Below are 14,640 nucleotides of genomic sequence, written 5' to 3'. Positions count from 1 at the left end.
AACGCTAGTCACATCAGAATCTAGGCCTACTTTTATCTTTTTTTATTGGAGTAGCTACAGACAAAAACAACAAAAGACCTGATTAAATTTTTGGGATGTGCACCTGGAGAGATATGTATGTGTGTGTGGGTGGTGTGTTTGGGGGGGTGACTTGTTTGTGAACTTGTGCATCAGGAATAATCTATGAGCATAAAGTGTTGTTTTAATTTTAATCAGTCATGAATAACAACATGCACTGAAGTGTGACACACACTTGGGGAAACTTGTTATTGTGTATATTCTGGAAGGGAGGTGGCAGCGTGTCATAATCCTAAACCTGCCAATTTACCTTTTACCCAGGGGGGTTGAGGGGGGAACATGGGGCCAGCTGGGCAAGCAAAGACAAGCAAGTGTTTCCGACAAGACTGATGACATCTGGGCCTGAGGCTGTGAAACAGGAGCTCACCAGGTGTTGTGTTGGAAATTAATTAATTTTGAGTTTTAATGAAAGGTGATCCTGCCTATACAAGCTGCTCACATTAATTAGCAAGACTACAGCAGACTCATTATTCAGTACCAGCTACACTAATTAGTTTGATACTGGAGAGAATAAAATATAATCTTTATGTCAAATGTGACAAATCTGGCATGTCAAAGCCTGTTTAACACATTGAGTGCAAAAATAGTTCTATTGGGGTTTCCCATTTAGATGCTTTTTGTCCTTATATACTATGACTGTCAGTACAATCACAAGGTTTTTATTGAAAACACAAAAAATAAAAACACTCCAGAGCTTCAACTGGTTCTTCAAATAGTTCTCTTATCATTTACACACTTTCAATAACACACATATCTTTGTCAAGTGTAAGCCATATATACAATAAGCAAAACTAACAAAATATGTAGAATGTGTAAAGTGAGTCATACTTTTCACATTAACACAAAATAAATAAAGTATAAACCTATATTCAGAAAATAAATTACATAAATTGCATTTGCTTAGTAAGACATCAACATCATATTTTGAGGAAAGTAACATTTATTACAGCTTTAATGCAGCTTTAATGCATCTTGGCCTCCAACACCCCTCACAGGTCCCTCTGGTTGACTCTCTCATTTCTGGCCCTAGAGTTCAAACAACTTGGTTTTGTTCACTGAGTTTTAATGTTGTCTGCTCGATACCATTACATTTAAATGTGGTTTAAAGTACATCTGGGCTGACCAAATAGGGTCTGGATGTTCCTCCATCTACACTTTGAATGTAATTTAATTTGGCTATATGACACACATAGTTGTCCCTGCTTTAATATCTGGTCATGAGTGGTGAGGGACGCATAGGTTTTCCTCTCCAAGGACCTTCATATGTTGTTATAGTCATACATCCTTCAGAGAGATGAATCAGCCTGGTTGCAACCTTTGGAAAAGCACCCCCCAAATCATCAGAAAACCCTCTGCCAAATGTTATATTTGGCAAGAGACAGGCTTGTGGGCCTCTCAAGTCCATGTAATTACCAGGCCGCCAAGTGTTGGGCAGAGTGAAAAGACCCATCACAAAAGATGACCTTACCCAAGTCCTTATGGTTCTGCTGGTCTTTGGCAACCAGAGCACTGTGCTTCAGTTGAAAGGATATGCACAGTGCAGAAGCTGTCTTCTGGTATACAGTGACCTTTATTTTAGCATCTTATTGTGGAAAACAGTCAGTCTAAAATCATTTTTAAGAAGTGCAGCCACACTATAAACCATACGAAATGAACTGTCTTAACACCTGGGTTTAAAGTATTTGTACGTTTATAAAAGAACCTTTTTGATCACTGTGAGCCACTGTCAGGATTTTCTCAGATTCTTCACAAGGCTCAGGTTGAACCTCACAGGTGAAGTCCAAATATAGATTTAGACCAACTTCTAACCTTGGTTATAATCTTACTGACTTAAGCTAAGCTACCCTGAAAATAACCTCTCAACTCTTTTGACTGTAAGCCTTTTAATGTAGGTATTTGCTGGTAGAGCTGGGTTTGCATTAACAGCATTGTAACATTGCACTCACCTGCTTTCTGACAACTGTTGTTTGCTACTCTTTAGCAGCACTTTGTTTCCATGATGCATTTACTGTCTTGCCCCAAGTGGTTCAGAATGGAGCAACACGTTAACTCAAATTTACCTTCTCTTTACTGCTTCCGGGTAAGCTTCAGAATTGATTTTAGGATTTAACAAAACACTCTAATGACAAGTTTAATTCCAATTCCAATCTATATAATAGACATATTAACCCCTTATGAGCCAGTGTGCTTGTCTGGTATCTCTTATTTTGAATTTATGTATACATTCATATTTATATTTACGTTTGTCTCTTAATGTGTGTTTTTTTGTTGCCTTACTTTGTTCCTTTGAGTATTGTGCTTTCATTGTGATGGCAGGATCACTGTTTCTTCTTCTTCTTAATAATAATAATCATCATCATAATAATAAACATTATCATCATCACTGCAGGATCATCATCTCTGTCATTATTACAGCTTTTCAGCAATTGCAAAATATTGCCAGGAGATGGCAACATTGTCCATGGTATGGCTATGCTCCATAGCTTACAAAGCAAAGTGTGTGATTGTGTCCCTCTGTGAGTGTACTTGCATTAATCAGATTGAGGGGACAAAACATTTACAAGGTTAATCATTAAATGTCGTTCTTTTCTTTCAGTAGATTCAGTCAAGCTTACAATCAAATTACTAACACTATGGGTGGCAAAAGCTGGACTTTAGCCATTTAGCCATTACTTTTAGCTATGTATTTAGACTTTTCTTCTCCCTTGCTAACTAGTTTGCACTCACTGTCAATCAACATGTGGTGGTAAGGTGTTTCAACTGACTCAGGTGTGCAGTTGGCCTGTTGTAACTGGAGGGTTCATTGCTGTTGTGATAATAAATATACACACCATTGTTTTATCCTTGTATGTGTTGATTTTCCTCAAACACATGGATATATTTTTTAAATCCAAATACATTTTCTTTTTTTTTTCAAGTTTCTCCACAATCTTTCCATGTACCCTCAACTGTAATAGTTCCCCATGAGGCACTTGCCCTGATTCCTGTGGGAATCACAGACAATAATGTACTTCAAACTGTGGGGCAACAGTTTAGGGGGAAGGGCCTTCATCCCTCTTTTAACATGACAAAGTTATCCTGCATAAAGCCAGATCCATGAAAATGGAAATTTGTATGGAAAATTTGTATGGAAAAACTTGACTGGCCTGCACAGAGCCTTGACTTAAACCCCATCAAACAACTTTAGGATGAACTGGAACACAGACTGTGCGCCAGACCATATCGCCCAACATCAGTGCCCATGCCTCACCAGTGCTCTTGTGGCTGAATGGGAGGAAATCCCTGCAGCCAAGTTTACAAATCTTGTAGACAGTCATAGAAGAGTGTTCTAGCTGCAAATTAATGCCCATGGTTTTGGAACGAGATGTTCAACAGTCATATTCATTCAATTCAATTTTATTTATATAGCACCAAATCACAACAAAAGTTATCTCATGACACTTTATGGGGGTGTAATGTTTGTTCAACCACATCATTTTGGCCATGTCATGTAGATATATAGATAGATAAATATATAGAAAGCCACAGAGTTGGGTCCTTTCTTCCTTTTTGATATTGGTTTGACCTTCTTAATGAGAGGTGACAGTGACAACTACTCAGCCGACCACTGTGCCGACCCCCGTGATAAACTGTGCTTTTAAATTGTATTCATTTGTACTAGCCATCCCTGTTTATACATTTTTGTACTTCAAATTGCAATAAAATCTCTTTTCTTTGAGAATGGTAGTTGAATTTTATAGATCCACAAAACATATCTTATTGTAAGAGTCACCTTTTTTTGACTTTCACTTGGTTTAAATTACATTTCTAAAACATTGTGAAATGTTTCATAAGATTTTCATTTGTTATTGGTTGTGAGGTTATTGCTACACTTAAACTGTAGGGTCTATTTTAGGAATTGATCTAACCGGATGTGTTCTGCCCACCATTCAGCACATCACACTAAGATTTGATTCCCCTTCTCACATTTTAAAAACAAAAGCATGTAAAGTTTTCATTCAATATTGAAGTTTGTTGAGTTTATGGTCAAACAGAAGTGTCAGATTTTGGGCTCCAGGGCATCGTCTTGACAAAAGCCTCAAGTTCTCCAGTAGGGCTCTTAAGGGGATTATGATGCAATACCACCGAAGGGAAGTTTCCTGTGCAAAGCGAGATGAGAGGTGTGTAGGCAGGCTGGAGACACTGTGAACTCTAGAGGGAGTTTGTTAGTTCGTTAGAGTGTGTTATGTTTGTGAATGGGAAGAGCCTGAGGTGTAAGTCATTGTCTGGCTTGAGGCACCTGCACTTCACCACATGTGTTCCTGCTAAATCAGCCCCCAAAAGACATACCCCCTGGAGAGCTATAAAGTGTTTCATAAACTAACAGGCATCTCTACAAACACACAAACAACAATTTCAATTTTAATTAAAGAGGGCCTAAGAGGCATATCAGCTGATTATTAAACTCCCCTTTGGCTGAAAAATAACAATAACACCAAATTAAACATCACATGGCCCAATGCCTTGCTAAATCAGGTGTGTTGAATTGTTTATTTTGATCAGTTGTCAAAAGTGTAACTTTAATTCCCGTATCCAAATGCACAATTCCCTAACAATGATGTGACATGTAAGGTAAAATAATAGAAAATCAAATGTAAATATGCTAAAATAATTAAAGTAATTCATGGATGAGGATTTTTTTTCATATTTACAGCTTCTATTATTTACATAGTTAAATCTTACTGGCCAGTACAGATTTCTTTGGAAAAAAAGAAGAAAATTACAGAATGAAAGAAAAATCAGCCCAGTAGTAGATTGTAGTACATTATTGCATTAAATCTCCCCAAAGTCCATTTACCATTTAGGACAGGAAGTCTATAGTCTTCCTCACCTGTATTATCTTACACAGTTTTGTGTTCTACTGATGATCTACCGGTAGATGTTTTCAAATAGGCGTAACTACTCCTAACTAGGCAAGCATTTTATTAAATAATATTTGTACGTAGTAATGGAGGGGTGTTGATTTATTGATTTGATTATTGATTTTAAAATACATAAACATGCATCACAATTTTCATATAAGCACAGAAGAAATTAATGAGTACATTCAAAAATTGGTGTCAAATGAACAGTTACAATTTATAACGTGTATCATTTCGTTTTGAATTGTATCACTTACCTACTTCTATTTTCAGCAAAACTGGGAAGAGCTGGATATAATCATGAAAAATATGTGTGTGTACAATTTAAATACTGTAGGAACTATGGCTTACAGCAGCCGTGTCATTATTGCCAGCACGTCCGTCAAAATATATATAAAATAGGAATATGTGAGTTATCAATAAAGTATTTCTGATTCTGATTCTGATTCTGAGTATGAGAAGCCAAAAATGAAGTCGGAACTGAATTTCTGTCTGAAAGTATGAAGGAGTTTTATGTCTCCACACACAGACCAAATAGCAGGGCCTGCGTTTCTGGGTTTTGCATCTTTCCCTAATGCCTGTTCACATTCTCAAACTGAATTTGCTTTTGATGTCTAATACTGTACTGTGGGAAAAAAGCAAGTGAGTATAATTTACTAAATAATGTGAATTTTACAATAATTATTATATGTTACTGTTATATATAGTAATTATATTCATTCAATGTTTTTTCACAAACCTTCCCCTGTTGACTGTATTTTAAGACCCAAGCAGTACATTATAGTGAATGTAATTCAGTTTTCAAGCCTGTGGCAGTCAGTGTGGAAGAAGCACTCAAAGCCTTTAATTAAGTAAAAGTAGCAATACATCAAAATACTCAAGTGAAAGTCTTGTATTTACAATTTTATTTAAATGAAAGTACAGACAAGTATTGTCAACAATTAACCTTAGAGTATCCAAAGTAAAAGTACTTATGTAGAATGGCCCCTTTCAGAGTGTTAAATTGTATTATTAACTTTATTATGCATTTACCTGTATTTAAATTTTGCAGTTGGTGGCTGTGAAGGTATTATTTTTCTTATTTCATATGCAGTTTAATCTATAACAAAGTATCATATTTAATAATTGATCATATGTTGTGAACAAAGAACTACAAAGAACTGCAAAGTAACTACTAACTACACCTGCCATGGAACAATCATTTCGTACAATAATTCCATGTCAAGGCACAATAACTACTGTCCTATCTTGCTCATCTCCGATTGGTCAGCTGAGATTATAAAACATCACATTTATGTCTGCTTTGACCTGGCCTGGGTGGCTCTACCCCATCAGCATTTGGGAGTGGAAAATGTCACAAATGATAACAGGGCTGGTTTTCACGGGGCTCTTGTTGGCATTTGGAGGAGCGGAGGAGGAGGCTCCTTTTTGTCAGATTCTGGGGAGTCCAGAGTTCCCCCTGCTGTCTAAAGAGGGAGATGTCATGATAGGGGGAGCCTTTTCCATCCACAGCAAAATCATACAACCTCCACTTTCCTTTACAGAGAAACCAACACGTCTCACATGTTCCAGGTAATTTTGAGTGCTGTTTGAAAAATAATTTCTCGTAGGTTTTGTCACAGTGAATACAAGATTGTATTTTGCTCTTTTTGTCTCAGTGTCAACCTCAGGGAGTTTCGATTTGCCCAGACCATGATATTTGCAATTGAGGAAATAAACAAAAGTGAATTTCTTCTTCCCAATGTTTCTATTGGATACCGTATTTATGACAACTGTGGCTCAACGTTATCCTCAATGCGTGCGGTGATGGCCCTGATGAACGGTGATGAGTGGACTGTGGGAAAGAGCTGCACTGGTCAGTCATCTGTTCATACTATTATTGGGGAGTCTGAATCCTCTTCAACCATTGTGCTGTCGCGCACTACTGGACCCTTCAAAATACCAGTGGTAAGAAGGATGTCTATGTGTATCAATGTGTATATTATATGCAAACTCTCCTTGATTTGCCTCTCTCTTTGTGTACTCTCAGATAAGTCATTCAGCTACTTGTGAGTGTTTGAGCAACAGGAAGGAGTATCCCTCTTTCTTTCGAACCATTGCCAGCGATCTCTACCAAAGCCGAGCCCTCGCCCAGCTGGTCAAGCACTTTGGCTGGACCTGGGTCGGGGCAGTCAACAGCGACAGTGACTATGGCAACAACGGCATGGCCATCTTCCTTGCTGCAGCCCGGGAGGAAGGAGTGTGTGTGGAGTATACAGAGAAATTTCACAGGGAAGAACCAGACAAACTTATGAAAGTGGTAGAAGTTATCAGAAGGAGCACTGCCCGGGTCATTGTTGGTTTCCTTGCCCACGTAGAGATGAACAACCTTCTACAGCAGTTGAGTCTGCACAACATCACAGGCCGGCAGTTTATTGGTGTGGAGGCCTGGATCACTGCTGACAGTCTTGTAACTCCCACCAGCTTTAGTGTGCTGGGAGGTTCGCTGGGTTTTGCTGTGCAAAAGGCCAATATCAGTGGCCTGCGTAATTTTTTAATCAAAGATTTCTGGGAGACGGAGTTTAAGTGCAAGGAGACAAACAGGAACACTATGACAGAAGCAGCACCTTGCAATGAAAACCAGGATCTTATTGAGTTTAAAGATTATGATGATGATGTGGCAGAGCTGAGGTACTCCAGTAACATCTACAAAGCCATCTATGCTGTGGCCCATTCTCTACACAGCATCCTAAAGTGCTCCAAAAGTCAGGGGTGTGATAAGACTGTAAAGGTTACTCCTTGGCAGGTAAAAAGATTTGATAACTAAAGTGTTTATTTCTTAGTTCTGTAATTTAATATACTGAGTTATTATGAGTTGAGTGAGTTGTTATAATGCTTTATAGGTAGTGGAGTCTTTGAAGCAGGTGAATCTTACCATTAAGAACGGGGATCAGGTGTGGTTTGACAGCACCGGAGCAGCTGTGGCTCGGTATGAAGTGGTGAACTGGCAGCATGGATCAGACGGCTCAGTCCAGTTTAAACCTGTCGGCTACTATGACGCCTCACTGCCTCCTGGACAGAAGTTTGTCCTCAAGACTGAAGCCATAATGTGGCCTGATGGACAGACAGAGGCAAATATCACAATTGACAGTAAAATCCACACTTATATAATGCAAGGGTTTGCCATGCAGTTTGACAATATTTCATCTTGAATGATTATTTTAAGAAACTCAACATCTGTCATTTTTTTGATTCGTAGTTTCCTGTGTCAGTGTGCAGTGAGAGCTGTCGTCCAGGAACTCATAAAGTCCTTCAGAAAGGAAAGCCAGTCTGCTGCTATGACTGTATACTGTGTGCAGAGGGAGAAGTCAGCACCAGCACAGGTACCACAGACCTGAGATATGGCAATCTGCATACGATGTTTGCTTGCCACACTCTGTGCTTCATGTTAAAGTTAGCTATGGTACAATCTCTTATCGACATTCTTAGTATGTAGCTGATTAAATTACAATAATAGTAATAATATTTCTATTACAGATTCTAATGACTGCAAGAAATGTCCTGAAGAGTATTGGTCCAATCAAAACCGAGATGCATGTGTGCTGAAAAATGTCGAGTTCCTCTACTTCACTGAGGTTATGGGTATAACACTTGTATTTTTCACTTTGTTTGGTGTGCTCCTTACTTTAATTGTGGCCACTCTATTCTTGATCAATAAGGACACTCCCTTGGTGAAGGCCAACAACTCTGAGCTGAGCTTCCTGCTGCTCTTCTCTTTGACTCTGTGTTTCCTGTGTTCTCTGACCTTCATCGGCCGGCCCTCTGAGTGGTCCTGCATGCTGCGACACACAGCATTCGGCATCACCTTTGTCCTCTGTATCTCTTGTGTTCTGGGGAAAACAATAGTGGTGTTAATGGCCTTCAGGGCCACACTTCCAGGAAGTAATGTGATGAAATGGTTTGGGCCTGCACAGCAGAGGCTCAGTGTTCTGGGTTTCACTCTCATACAGGCTTTGATTTGCATACTTTGGCTGACAATCAGCCCTCCCTTTCCCTTCAGAAATATAAAACACTATAAGGAGAAGGTTATACTAGAGTGTGCCCTTGGATCACCTGTCGGGTTCTGGGCTGTGTTGGGATACATAGGGCTCCTTGCTGTCCTTTGTTTTGTACTTGCATTTTTAGCAAGAAAGTTACCTGATAATTTCAATGAAGCAAAATTTATCACTTTCAGCATGCTGATATTTTGTGCAGTCTGGATCACTTTTATCCCAGCGTATGTCAGCTCTCCTGGGAAGTTCACTGTGGCTGTGGAGATATTTGCTATTTTAGCCTCCAGTTATGGACTACTTTTCTGTATATTTGCACCAAAATGCTTTATTATTGTATTCAAACCTGAATTGAACACAAAGAAACATATGATGGGGAAAACACAATCCAATTAATTACTTTTAATTACTTAAATTTTGGTGTGACCAGATCATACTATTCATTTAAACACAAATATAATTTAGCATTCTTTTTTCCTGTATCAAAATCTAGACAAAAGCTAGAAAAGCAATAACACTTAATAAGTAAATTCAACATTGTTGACTGGCAGTTAACCATTTGCATTTTTATTTTAGATACTTTCATGATATATTGAATCCTATCTATCTGGTACTTCAGTACAATACATCAGGAGAGTTAAAAAAGGGTTAAATTCGAAAAATCTTTTCAAATCTGTTTTAGTAATTGTCTTTCACAATAAATTTGGCTGCACAGTATTAATCTTTATTTTATTTCACCATAATAAAAAAAGATTTAAAAGGCTATCCATGACTACCTGTCTTTGCACAATTAGAGCCTGCACAGTGAGACCTCTCCTTCAGACTGTCTGTCGGTTCTGTCTTTATTACCAAAAACATGGCTAATGAAAAAACAAATAAAGCTCCACTGAAGGGGGACTGGGAGTTAAAGGCCTTGCTCAAGGGTGGTCTGTGGATTGAACCAGCAACCTACAATCGCAAACAAGCATAAGATATATCATATATATATCATATATAAGATAAGTGATTTTTACCGAGCATATCTTCAGGGTTTCATTCCAAAAAGTATGGCTAGAATTAGGTCTGTAATGTTCAGTACACACCAGAAAAAAAACTAGCTGGATGAAAAATTGCAGCAGCATTTTTTTTAGGTCCTTTTAGTAAGGAAAATATGTAAGGCTTGTTCTAGGGGGAGCTGAAGAAAGACCATGCACAGTTTAATTTGGATATTTCAGATTAGGCTTGTCAGGCTCAGCTCTTTGAGATGTTGTTAGCATGCTTTGTTAGCATACAAGCATGCTTATGTGCTTCCACATTCACAGACATGCAAACAACCACATGATGATGTTCAGCATATGTTAGCATGCTTAAATTTAGGCCATTCTTCACTGCCACCAGCTGAACATTAAATATATTTTAATTGTGATACATATTTTCAAATAAATCTACATCTTTAATATGTACATATACTATACATCTATAGTGTATACATATGTAACTCCATCAGTCAATATAATTGTCAGTATTTAATTCTGTAAAACACCAGATTGGTGAGGTTTGGGAAAGATTTTGGATGAGGTTAATAAAAATGCGAACGTTAATTGCAGGTCAGTAACAGGATCCACACTCCCAAGTTAGATTTTGGTTCACATATTTGTCTGAATAACAGTTCTTTTATATAGGCTTTTCAGTGCTGTGGATTTGGTACAACTTAATTGCTGCAAATAAAAAAACCAAAAGGTCTGACATCATCAAACTGTGATTTGATAAGACAACCTCAATCATCATCATCCTCAGAAGTATAAAGCTCTGCCTATGAAAGGAGATACATGTTTTGGTCAGTGATAGAAGAAGTCATCACAGAGTATAGGCTTATGTGTGCATGTGTGAGCCTGTTTGTACCAAATGTGTGACTGTGTCTATGTAATGTTACTGTTGGTGCTTTTTATGGGAGCCCTTGAAGCAGAGGAGGACACTGCGCTCTGTGAGATGCTCGGGAGCCCAGAGTTTCCTCTGTTATCTATGGAAGGAGATATCACTATTGGAGGAGCTTTCTCCATCCATAGCCAAATCTCAAAGCCATCGCTCTCCTTCACAGATACTCCAGAACCTCTCATATGCTCCAGGTACTGTTTGTTGTGTCCTTTCTCATTTGTTGGTTTCTGAACAGAGGAAAAATTGCATAAAGTCTGAAAACTGTTCATACTCTTTTCAGGATAAATTTCAGAGAATTTCGTTTTGCCCAAACAATGATTTTTGCCATTGAGGAGATCAACAAAAGCAGCTCTCTGCTGCCTAATATATCAATTGGTTATAAGGTATTTGACAGCTGTGGTTCAACACTGTCTTCAACGCGTGCAGTAATGGGTTTAATGAATGGACAGGAAAGGACTTTGGGAAAAACCTGCTCCAGCCAGTCATCTGTTCATGCCATCATCGGAGCATCTGAGTCCTCCTCAACCATAGTGATGCTACAAATTTCAGGGATTTTCCAAATACCAGTGGTAAATATTTATAGTATAGATGTTCTTTTTATGACTGATTTCACCATGTTCCTTTTTCCAAAAGGCTTGCTCAAACTTTATATGGACATCCAAGAGCTAATGATCAATGTACTATAAAGTGACTGTCAACAAAGACTGAAAGCTGGTGGCATTATGTTTAATTTTAGGGCTATGCTATTAAGGTTCACAGGGTTTGCCCAGATGCAGCAGAGTGAGTCAAACGTCAGATGTTGAGTCAAACAACATTCTGTCTACATGTCACTTAATATTTGTATGTCAGTCTTTGGCCACTCAGATGTTATAAATGGGTTAGCATTTCCCTCTTTTTCTTTTCTATTAGATCAGCCACTTTGCCACTTGTGCTTGTCTGAGTAACAGAAAGGGGTACCCTTCCTTCTTCAGAACCATCCCTAGTGACTACTATCAAAGCAGAGCCTTGGCAAAACTGGTAAAGCACTTTGGCTGGACATGGGTTGGGGCAGTGAGAAGTGACAATGATTATGGTAACAATGGCATGGCAACATTTATCACAGCTGCAAGTCAGGAGGGGCTCTGCATTGAGTACTCTGAGGCCATCTCAAGGACTGACCCCAGTGAGCAGGTAGCCAGAGTGGTCAGAGTGATTAAAAGCGGCAGTGCAAGGGTTTTAGTTGCTTTCCTTGCCCAGGGCGAGATGGACATTCTGCTTGAGGAAGCTCTGAAACAGAACTTGACTGGGCTGCAGTGGGTGGGCAGTGAGTCCTGGATTACAGCAGGTCATCTGGCCAATAAAAGGTACTCTGGAATACTGACAGGGTCTCTGGGCTTCACCATCAGAAAGAAAAAGATCACAGGCCTGCAAGAGTTTCTTTTGCAGGTTAACCCAAGTCCGGATCCTCAGAATAATCTGCTGAGAGAGTTCTGGGAAGCCACATTTGACTGCAGTTTCCAATCCAGTCTGGATGGTCAGACCCAGTGCTCTGGCTCAGAGAGACTACAGGACATCAACAATCCTTTCACAGATGTGTCAGAGCTAAGGATATCTAACAATGTGTATAAGGCTGTGTATGCTGTGGCTCATGCCATGCATAACATGTTAAAATGTGGACAAAGTGGTGAAGCGATGAATCAGTCATGTATCTGGAAAGAGGATTTAGTGCCAGAACAGGTAAGAAAATAATTTGAATAATAAACTATTCCCTTTACTTTAACTTATTAACCACTGTTCTCTATTGGTAGGTTGTGAAACACCTCCAAGATGTGAATTTCACTCTTCAGTCAGGAGAAAGAGTGAATTTTGATGGAAATGGAGACCCTGCAGCGACTTACGAGCTGGTGAACTGGCAGAGAAACAAAGCAGGAGATACTGTATTTGTTGCTGTAGGGAGCTATGATGCTTCACTACCAAATGGAAAGCAGTTTACCATAAACGGAATAAACATAACATGGGCGGCCAAATCCCCAAAGGTATCAAACGTGTTATGTATGAAATACTCAGGGTATTCCCTGAGCCATCTACATCATTAAAAATAGGCCAGTTCAGCATTGTTTTGGAAGTTGTATCAAAGAAAATATATGTATATATATATATATATATATATATGTGTGTGTGTGTGTGTGTGTGTGTGTGTCTGTGTATATTGTATTTAGACATGCCAAGTGTAGACTGTATGTGTAAGGTACTAGAGTTTTTATATATTGCCCTGATGCTGATTAGATTAAATTTAACAATTAAGTATTTGGATTACAGGAGCAAAAAATTATGAATAAATTAGTTGCGGTGTTGTTACAGAGGCCACAGTCTGTCTGCAGTGAGAGTTGTCTGCCAGGTTTCCGGCAGGCTGTGATCAAAGGTAAACCCATCTGCTGTTTTTCCTGCATTGCCTGTGCTGCTGGAGAGATCAGCAACTCCAGCAGTGAGTAGATAAGCTTTCCTAACTGTAATTTATTATGTAATATTTGCACAAAATCAATGCTTTCCAGTATCTCACTTGTACATCACCAAATACAGCCAGTGCTTATTTTTGCATGAGCTCTGCCCTCACAACTTGCATCTTAGAGCATGAACACAATTCTATGTTTCATGTTTTCCCTTCAGGTTCTGCCGAGTGTTCACGGTGTCCACTGGAGTACTGGTCAAATGAAGATCACAGCCAGTGTGTTCCAAAGGTGATCGAGTTCCTATCTTACAGGGAAACCATGGGGGCCCTTCTCACTGCTTTCTCATTGTTTGGAGCAAGCTTAACACTGGTGGTGTCATGTGTCTTCTTTCGGTTTCGTCACACACCTCTTGTTAAAGCCAATAACTCTGAGCTGAGCTTCCTGCTGCTCTTCTCTTTGACTCTGTGTTTCCTGTGTTCTCTGACCTTCATTGGCCGCCCCACTGAGTGGTCCTGCATGCTGCGACACACAGCTTTTGGCATCACCTTTGCCTTGTGCATGTCTTGTATCTTGGCAAAAACCATAGCAGTGGTGATCGCCTTTAAGGCTAAAAGGCCAGCAAACACAGTTCCTCAGTGTTCTGCTCCACTTCAGAGAACAAGTGTCCTCAGCTGTACTTTACTGCAGGTGTTAGTTTGTGCGCTGTGGTTAAATCATGCTCCGCCACACCCTAACAAAAATACAGCTCATGCCACAGAAAGGATTATTCTAGAGTGTGATTTAGGTTCACCTATAGGGTTCTGGGCTGTGTTGGGGTATATAGGACTCCTGGCTATGCTATGCTTCATCCTTGCTTTTCTGGCTCGAAAGCTGCCTGATAATTTCAATGAAGCTAAATTCATCACCTTCAGCATGCTGATATTCTGTGCTGTCTGGGTCACCTTTATCCCAGCGTATGTCAGCTCTCCTGGGAAGTTTACTGTAGCTGTAGAGATATTTGCCATTCTGGCCTCTAGCTTTGGATTGCTTTTCTGTATATTTGCTCCAAAATGTTATATTTTACTATTGAAACCAGAGAGAAATACTAAAAAGCATATGATGGGGAGAAACCAATAAAAATCCCTATAAATAAGTATGCAGAATGCTAAAATGTCTGAATTGCGATTTAATATGAATTTATTAAAGGCTATGATTGAACATGACATTGCAGGCTATGAGCAGAGAAAGGTCCAATGATTACCTCAACAGTTTTTTTCTGCCTCCTTTGGACATTAAGCAATATGCAGATTA

The 14,640-nt window shown here is 39.2% G+C and overlaps 2 protein-coding genes across 2 annotated transcripts; both read left to right on the top strand.

Annotated features, from left to right (window-relative positions):
- The first annotated feature begins 6,399 nt into the window (after window positions 1-6,399).
- LOC139285251 (extracellular calcium-sensing receptor-like) lies at window positions 6,400-9,403 on the top strand. The gene is made up of 6 exons (XM_070905780.1): window positions 6,400-6,551; window positions 6,638-6,926; window positions 7,009-7,764; window positions 7,862-8,089; window positions 8,218-8,341; window positions 8,496-9,403. The coding sequence occupies exons 1-6, from the start codon at window positions 6,463-6,465 to the stop codon at window positions 9,401-9,403; spliced, it is 2,394 nt and encodes a 797-aa protein (XP_070761881.1). The 5' UTR covers window positions 6,400-6,462.
- Window positions 9,404-10,891: 1,488 nt separating this feature from the next.
- Window positions 10,892-14,466, top strand: LOC139285898 (extracellular calcium-sensing receptor-like). The gene is made up of 6 exons (XM_070906571.1): window positions 10,892-11,112; window positions 11,202-11,490; window positions 11,831-12,637; window positions 12,709-12,936; window positions 13,262-13,385; window positions 13,568-14,466. The coding sequence occupies exons 1-6, from the start codon at window positions 10,892-10,894 to the stop codon at window positions 14,464-14,466; spliced, it is 2,568 nt and encodes an 855-aa protein (XP_070762672.1).
- The last annotated feature ends 174 nt before the right edge of the window (window positions 14,467-14,640 follow it).

Source organism: Enoplosus armatus, chromosome 5 (genome assembly GCF_043641665.1).
Source record: "Enoplosus armatus isolate fEnoArm2 chromosome 5, fEnoArm2.hap1, whole genome shotgun sequence".
Lineage (NCBI taxonomy): Eukaryota > Metazoa > Chordata > Actinopteri > Centrarchiformes > Enoplosidae > Enoplosus > Enoplosus armatus.
This window is presented reverse-complemented; position numbering and strand designations above follow the sequence as displayed.

Excerpts from the sequence above, each read along its gene's own strand:
- LOC139285251 (XM_070905780.1), top strand. The coding sequence starts at position 6,463 with ATGATAGGGGGAGCCTTTTCCATCCACAGCAAAATCATACAACCTCCA. Across the intron at positions 6,552-6,637 it reads ACACGTCTCACATGTTCCAG|TGTCAACCTCAGGGAGTTTC; the intron begins GTAATTTTGAGT and ends TTTTTGTCTCAG. Across the intron at positions 6,927-7,008 it reads GACCCTTCAAAATACCAGTG|ATAAGTCATTCAGCTACTTG; the intron begins GTAAGAAGGATG and ends GTGTACTCTCAG.
- LOC139285898 (XM_070906571.1), top strand. The coding sequence starts at position 10,892 with ATGTGTGACTGTGTCTATGTAATGTTACTGTTGGTGCTTTTTATGGGA. Across the intron at positions 11,113-11,201 it reads GAACCTCTCATATGCTCCAG|GATAAATTTCAGAGAATTTC; the intron begins GTACTGTTTGTT and ends TACTCTTTTCAG. Across the intron at positions 12,937-13,261 it reads GGGCGGCCAAATCCCCAAAG|AGGCCACAGTCTGTCTGCAG; the intron begins GTATCAAACGTG and ends GTGTTGTTACAG.